The sequence below is a fragment of the Nicotiana tabacum genome, chromosome 24, assembly GCF_000715075.1.
Source record: "Nicotiana tabacum cultivar K326 chromosome 24, ASM71507v2, whole genome shotgun sequence".
In the NCBI taxonomy this organism is placed as follows: Eukaryota; Viridiplantae; Streptophyta; class Magnoliopsida; order Solanales; family Solanaceae; genus Nicotiana; species Nicotiana tabacum.
This window is the reverse complement of record NC_134103.1, coordinates 31962043-31970267: the sequence shown is the minus strand read 5'-3', so window position 1 is coordinate 31970267 and position 8225 is coordinate 31962043. Positions and strand designations below refer to the sequence as shown.

At 35.2% G+C, this 8225-nt stretch overlaps 1 protein-coding gene across 1 annotated transcript; it reads right to left on the bottom strand.

Moving 5' to 3' along the window:
• Nucleotides 1-219: 219 nt before the first annotated feature.
• LOC107793165 (uncharacterized) lies at nucleotides 220-6161 on the bottom strand. The gene is made up of 7 exons (XM_016615448.2): nucleotides 5859-6161; nucleotides 5319-5449; nucleotides 4774-4826; nucleotides 3915-4678; nucleotides 3039-3119; nucleotides 1517-1579; nucleotides 220-600 (listed from the first exon to the last, which is right to left on the bottom strand). Exons 1-7 carry the CDS (start codon nucleotides 5910-5912, stop codon nucleotides 535-537), a joined length of 1212 nt encoding a protein of 403 aa, XP_016470934.2. The 5' UTR covers nucleotides 5913-6161; the 3' UTR covers nucleotides 220-534.
• Between the last annotated feature and the right edge of the window lie 2064 nt (nucleotides 6162-8225).

Genomic DNA, 8225 nt, shown 5'->3' with positions numbered 1-8225 from the left:
TAAACGGGCCTATCCCAGACCCCAAAAGAAGTTACAAGGAAAAAACAAAAAGGAGACAGAAAAATCCGCCACCAACCTAACTTATAAGCATACTTGCAAGACGCTTTGCACACCCTACTTTAACAAGCGCATCAACGTATTCAAAAGATTTTTACTTCACCAGACAAATATATGCGCATGTGGCAGCGGGCTCATTTCCCATATCTTTCACAGTTCAAATAAAAAAGAAAGCTACCCGCTAATGCTTCGGAATTATATGTATGTAATTCCAAAATAATGAGGATCACAAAGAAGAGAAGGCAAAATCAGTGACACAACAAAAGAATGAGACTTTTTCCGCAAAATATTTTGCCCTGTATAGAAAACTACAGAATTGACAAAGGGGATCTAACAACTGATCCATATTCATTGCTCGTCCAGCTAGAACGAGAAGGAAATACATGCTCTATAAGGCTTCTGAAGAGTTGCATGATCTCACTTCAGGTCTCATGATTTTTGCATCAAAGCTCCAATATGCATCTGAATTGCATCAGTTCACGTAATCATACTTTGTCTCTTGGCACGGGATGCTAGGGCAAGCAGAATCTTTTTTCTCGGACCCTACAATTTTAGGCATCTCTTTCAGAAAAGCTAGGAGTGAAAAAAACCATAATTTCAGAACTGCTAAACCAATAAAGCAAAAGGGTAAAGACAGGTACATTATAACACATGCCAAACTATAGATATGTCATCATGTGGAAATGCTTCCCCAGAGTCACTTTCCTCTGACTTACATCCACAGGATCGTGGATGTTGGGCCGAGAATATCAGTTGAAGACAAAAGAAAGGCCCCTGAGCTCCCTCTGTCTCTCTCTTTGTAAGCATGAATGCTCTCCTGCTCACTTTTCTCAAGGTTCTAACAGAGGGAGGGCAGTTCATTATAAAGTCATCTGAGAAGATAAGTCATGCTTTCTCTTTCCAAATGAATGACTACTTGATTTTATATAGTTATTAGGAGAAGGATCGATACATGTAATTATAATATACATGATTTTTGGATAACTAAGAAATCTCCTAGGGGTAGTGGCCGCACGGTTCGAAAACTCTATGGATAATGGGCCCATCGCTCTATACTTCTCCACTTAGTAATTATAATATACATTGACGGTGCAAACGCGGATCGACATTTTTTTTTTGTTTCCGGAAACTGGTTAAAGAAGAAGTTGTAATTGCGAAAATGGTCCGCTGTAACTCTTGTATCATGTAATATATTTTAAATATTTCCTAGTCGGAAGGTAAAATTATTTCGAGATAGCTTAAAAGAGAGTTTGGACATATAAGTGCCACACAAGGAAAAAAAGGAATTCAATTAAGCAGAAAAGGCAAATCAGAAAATTTATGACCGTGAACACCCCAAAAGAAAAAAGTGGGAACATGAAGAAAAGAAACATTCACACGCACAACAAAATCCAGAGCATTCAACTGAGACACTAGGTCTCCAAGAATAGATCAAATATCGCATTTAATAAGAGCATACCATGGGTACTCCCAACTCTTTCAGATCATTGTCACCCATCTGCTTCAATGAATACAGATCCACCTGCAGCACAGTTCAAGGTAAATATGTATAATAGCTGAAAAGAATTTACACCCGCAATTCATCAACAATTCAATAAAAAATGACGCATTAACACATTAGTGACAAGAAATAAAGTAAACTGAGTTTAAGGACCGAATCATATCAGCAAACTGAGTCTAACAAAAGAAAACATGAACAGATGCTCCTAAATCAACCCTCTTGTATGACTTCCCATACATGAAAGACATTCACATTTAAACTTGACATGAAGGTACACGTTTATGAGTGGGGAGTCACAGCCAGCACAGCTGCAAATAGTACTACAGTAACGGCAACCTCAACACAATCCTCACCTAAATGTCAAGCTTGTCCAAATTTCAAATTTTAACCCCATGCCGCAAAAGTTCCAAGTATTGTAGTAGCTCGTCCAATACATATACACAATGCAGTAACCAGGCTTTTGACGAGGATAGGCTCGTGTTAGCATTACTCCTTGGACCAATGCACTGAAAATATCACATGCCCTTTCTCCGGCAAGGAGTCCACCTTTCTACAAGTTGCTTGCCATTTTTACTTTCTCTTAGAAGTTAGAAGTCACCCACACCTAGTTCATCCTAATCCTATCGTCCAACACATAAGTCTGTCAAATTCTACTTCTGAATCCACTAGTCCAGTCACAAATGTACATCGCGAACACATTGCAAATAAGGTGTGTTTCTTAAAGCTTTAGCTCCCCCAGGACCAACCTTAACAGTTCTATCTTCTGGTATTCTGCCCTCATACTAGCTACAAAAGAAGAATGTTACATTCTTAATTTTTTTTTTTTGCCCAACTGTTCTAATATTTACTACATTCTGAATATGAACTTGGTATCTGTTGGAATACTTTGACTACAATCCTTACACCCACAAACACTAGTTTCTATCTGAACTACAAAAGCATATAATTACTTTAACCATAAAACAACTACTCATTTACCATTCTTCGTTCGCCTGATCTAGGCCAACTTTATGGGGCAGAAGCAGGGAAATTTCATTGTTCCTTGGATAAAATGAACTTTGAAGTTTGATATATCAATTGAAAAATCGGAAACCTAAAGTAGTACAAATTTCTGGCTAACCAGAACCAGAACGTCAGATGGTTTAGAAAGGCAGTATTTTCTTCGCACACTTGTGGCATCAAGTAGGTATAAACTCTCTAATTTTGTAAGACTTCAACATTCTAAGCAACCATATCGAGTAGCTTGGATGCAAATCCCAATCCACAAGATCTCATAACTGAATACGAGCTGTTTAAATCTTCTACAATTTTGGGGACAATAGATATTGCAGAGTTTTAATGGCATAAAGCATTTCAATTACATGCATGCCTCGAGTTTTAATCTTAAACATGAACTGATGCTTAATATTAACAAAGATGAGATTAATAAATCAATAATGTTGCAACTGAAAAGCGATACTAGAAGGTGAAGGACATTTACTTCCTCAGCCTTGAAATTGATAGCATACTTGTCTAGACCCAACGAGTGCAAAAAACTATCAACAGTAGGCTGATCCTCAACCTGCATCGAGGGGAAGAAAATGAAAATTTAGTGACCAGTGAACCAAATTCTTTTTAACTTTTTATGTTCTTTTTAACCTCCAATCATTTATCCATCGTACTCAATATGAATTTTTCCAAGACATGGCTATGGCCTAAATTTTCACACCAGAAAGTAGACATGTTGAATCATGTTTTTAGCCAAATATTGCATTTTATCTTGGACAGGAATTTGAGAATACAAGCTACCATAGTTACAGCTATCCAAAAAATTGCAAGATCCAGTAAGGTTCATCTATTTTGATAGGTGAACAATTTATTAAAGAATAAAGTCTTGGTGCAAAGAACACAAACACCAAAATGCATCGTTAAGAATAAAACCACAGCTTATGGAAGAGCCAACAAATATCCAAAAAGGTATATTTCACATAATTCTCAAGAATGGATAACAGATGATTATATAAAAGCAAGGCCCTCTTTCTTTTTTCTTCTTTAGAAAAGGTTAACCATTTTCCTTTTAGCAACTCTTATCTAAGAATGAAGAAAGATATGTTTTTACAAGCAAACAACTTGATGTTTATGAGAATCTGTTGTACTTAATGCCGGTATGGAAGTAATGCAGAATAACACTTAATTATCAGAGGTCACATACTTGAAAGGAAGAAATAGTTTGCAGCCCTGGAAATAGGATAAATATGATGTTTGATTACCACTAGAAAAATCTCACCATATAATCATCTAAGCTATAAGAGATCTGAACATGAAATTTCAGTAAAAGAGGAAACAAAGAAAAAGTAGAAAGTCAAGTAGATTGTACTGCATATGAACTTTTCTGCACTAGACTGCGCGACTGTGGAATTGGGGCACGCAATGGTGCAACAGTCTTTCCAGGTCCAGCAGGTTGGGATGTATTTGACGGGTAAGCTGCAGAAGTCATGGGGCGTGAAAACTCAGAGACATCTTTCCTTGTGTATGAACCGAGTCTCGGGTCATCATAAGGCATGACTGGAGTTCTTCTCTGCAGTTCCTCCCCTCTCCTTGGTGGTGAGATACCTCTAGAAGAACTCACAACTCCATCTGGTGATTTTCGCCTTAAACGATCCAGTGTCCAGGGGGAATAAGAATTTCTTATCGACTCCATCTGTGGCAAAGCATCTGCATTTCTTGTGGAGGAAGCGCGTCCCAGTATGCTCAAACTCCTTGACTCGGGTGTATTATACCTGACATCCTTTAGCTCAGGACGGTGCCCCCTAAAATCCCTGGCTTCAGGTATGTACTGTCTTGAATCTCTGATTTCAGGTAAGTATTGTCTAGAACCTCTTGAATCAATCATTCGCTGTCTATCATTCCTTGGCTCAGGTACTCGCGGTCTATTATCCCTTGGCTCAGGTACTCGTGGTCTATTATCCCTCAGCTCGGGGATCTGCTGTAGCAAACTAGGTTTTGCTGTTGAAGATTGAGCTGGCCTTGAAAGGAAATCACGAAGATCCACCCCATTCTGATGGCCGTTGCTTTGACCTCGGTCAAGTACAGTTTTCCGCATGATTTTATATCGCAGGTCATCTTTACCAAGCCGCGCATCTTCATTAAATCATAAGGAACACAATTGACAATCTTGAATTTGGATGTATATTAACAAACAAGAATATACAGTGGAGAAGCAGTGCAATTATTACCATCAATGCCACTATAGGAACTAGAGCTCAATCTACTTCCATCTCCTCGCTGACTGCAAAAATGAAATGTTGATATTGTGTGTAAATGCTGAACATATAATTTACTCTAACAAAAGTATAGCAATCACCTCACTCCATACACTAGGAAATTTTGGTTCACTATTTGGACTACAAAAATGTGACTATGTTTCCCCTGAGCCGAGGGTCTCTATAAGAAACAATCTCTCTACTTTCATATGGTAAGGGTAAGACCGCGTACACACTACCCTCCCCAGGCTCCACTTGTGGGATTACTCCGGGTTTATTGTTGTTGTTGTTATTAGACTACAAAACTAACTGAACATTTGGTTAAGTATTTAAATTACATTGAAATTTATTTACAATCATTAGTTTTCTCCCACTCATAAAATGTTTTAATATCACTATGAGCTCAAAAAATAACACCAATAGACATGCAAGCTAAAACATACTTTCCTAGTTTCAAGCTTTCAAAAAGATCAAATCACACAACCAAATGATTACGAGGAAAACAATGGAGAGTTTACCGTTTATTATTGAATTCTGTTGTTGAATCTGCAGTGGTACCTAGCCTATCTCTGACAGACCGTTTGCTCCCAACTGCTGGTCCTGAATCAGGAAAGGGATGACCTAATATAGACCCTGCCTTCTTTACCACCTTTCACACATGAAAAGCCAAAATCAAAACATTGTCACAATGAAAATTGAATTACTCAACAACAGCTCCGTAACACCTTTTCCATAACATAACACTATCCCCTCCAACCTAATAATAAAACATTAAAAGATAAATTCAATTTTTTTTTATTATTTTTTTTTTTGAAAAGGTAAGCAATTTTTCTTTTTTAAAAGGTAACATTCAAAGATAAATTCACTTCTTTAGCATAACTCTCTGTTACAATAATAACAGAACATTTCCAGATAATTAATCACTTCCTCATTTGTACATATAACACGAAAATAATTAAAAATTCATACAAAAGCTGATGAAACTGCATCGTTTCTCCATTTCCGAATTTCGTTGCGATTTCTTAAGCATATAAGTAAAACTTCAAAAAAGGAACTACCTGACCGCTGCGTCCTAGCGTAATTGTAATTCGAGAGCTCGAAGCCTCCGCCATTTTAGCAACTTGGAAACCCTATCTCAGCAATAAACGCTAAACCGGAATTGTACTGTATGAAACATCAAAATCCTTCAGAAATGGGGAAAAGTAGCAGCTCCGATACGAGACTTGAGATCGAGCTTAGGTCTTAGGGTTTGCACTGCGAGAGATGTAGAGGAGAGAGAGAGAGTGTGTGTGTTTGTGTGATGTGTGTGTGTGTGTGTGTTTTGGGTGCTCAGCGCGATATGCACGTGACAACTGCGCGCGTGGAATTCAGATTCTTAGGTGGGCTTTAAAGAACAATGCAGGGCCCAATTTGGGTTACTAGTGGAGTTCGGCCTTAATGAAGGGGAGTTTTATAGCTTTACCTACAAAAAAGAAGAATTAACCCAAATAGCCCCCACTCAATCACTTAAACTAAAAATAGCCGGTGAAAGTATAATATATGCATAATTTATGTATTATATATATATATATATATATATATATATATATATATATATATATATATATATAAATCCAAAAAGTTTGCTAAAAAAGGTAAATAATAAATATGACCGGCTATTTGTGTAAAGATCCCAAAACTAAATTAATTACCCTTGCCTACTCATTAGTTTTTCTACATACCAAACCAATTACTCGTCCTATCCATTGTAGCTTTTGTGGATAATTTTTTCTTTTTTTCTTTCGTTTCTCCTTTTATTTTTTATTCTTTTTCCTTTTTTCTTTTTTTTCTGTTCATATATTTTTTGGCTCGTTTCTTTTCACTTTTTATTTTTATTTTTCTTCCTTTTGTTTATTTTTTTAAATTTCGCATTCCTTTTCTAATTCATTGAACTTTTGTTTTAGTTTCCTTTTTTTTCATATTATTATTTTATGTCTTTCGACAACTACTTCTTATACAATGAATATTATTTTCATGGAATTCCATCAAAAAATTCATTTAAGAAAATATTTGTAAGGACCTAGTTGGAAAAATTAAAAAATGACTTATTTATTACGGTATATTGTTATATTGTATTGTATACTATAACAGTATAATGTTACTATAACCATGACTTTAGCTTTGCATAATAGCACCTAGATGATTTAATAAATAGCAGTCGAAGTATACTATTATGGTATATTGTATATTATTACAGCATACTGTTGCAGCATATTATATATTATTATAGTATACCACTATAGTATATTGTATACTATAACAATATACTATTGCAATATAGCTATATACACCTATAGTATATTGTATACCTTAGCGATATATTGTTAAGTAACTGTGTTCTTCTTCGATTATTATAGTATATCATTGTAGTATATTGTATACTATACAGTATATTATTGCAGTATAGTTATATACTCCTACAGCATATTGTATACCGTAACAGTATACTATTGGTAATTGTGTTCTTCTTTGATTTTCAGCTGAAAAAATCGATCTCAATCACTTCAAATCAGCTCAAACTATGATCAAATTTCAATATGAACTTCTAGAAGATACTTTAAGCAACATTTAATAATACCCACTTCGAATCAAACAAGAAATCTTTAAAATAAAAATCTTAAATTCAAGAGTTTCAAGCCCAACAATGGTGGATATTCAAATACACATAAAAATTCAAATCTAGGAAGCTTACTCGAAGGTACTATAAGCAATATTTTATAGCACCCACATCGAATCAAACAATAAATCTTTAAAATAAAATTTCAAATTCAGTAGCTTCAAGCTCAACAATGGTGGGTCTTCATACACACACAAATATCATATCTGGTAAACTTAATATATTAAGTAATTGTATGTGCTACTTAAAATAAAAATAGACTAAATTATTTAGTTATCAGATTGTAATAGCTACTAAGTAACCTTGCAAAAATGAAGGTGGATGTTTTAACACTATGTACTTCAATACGAAGGCAAATAGCTAATAGGTGGGCCGAGTAAATAGTCTGGGCTGCATAGGTAAGAAAAATAAATACTTTAGGCTTGGGTATTAAAGGATAAATAGTTTGGGCTTAATGGGTATAAAGTGAGATTTTTCCTTCATTAAGTGGGCTTTTCAGCTCCCAGAATTCGAGCCTAAATAGTTTTATAGAGGGCCCATTATTCATAATAGACTTCACCAAATGTCTTACTCCATTAGTCTCATTCTATGTGTAATTTGATAGTGTCTAAATGCACATGAAATTTGAGATATAAAGAAAAACATTTGATGCTTTAGCTAAATATATGCAAATTATCAAAATTTTCCTTGCAACAAATAATTAAATGAGGGAAAATGAGACTCAAAGTCTTGTACAAGAGAACAATAAGATTTAACAAGTATCAAAATA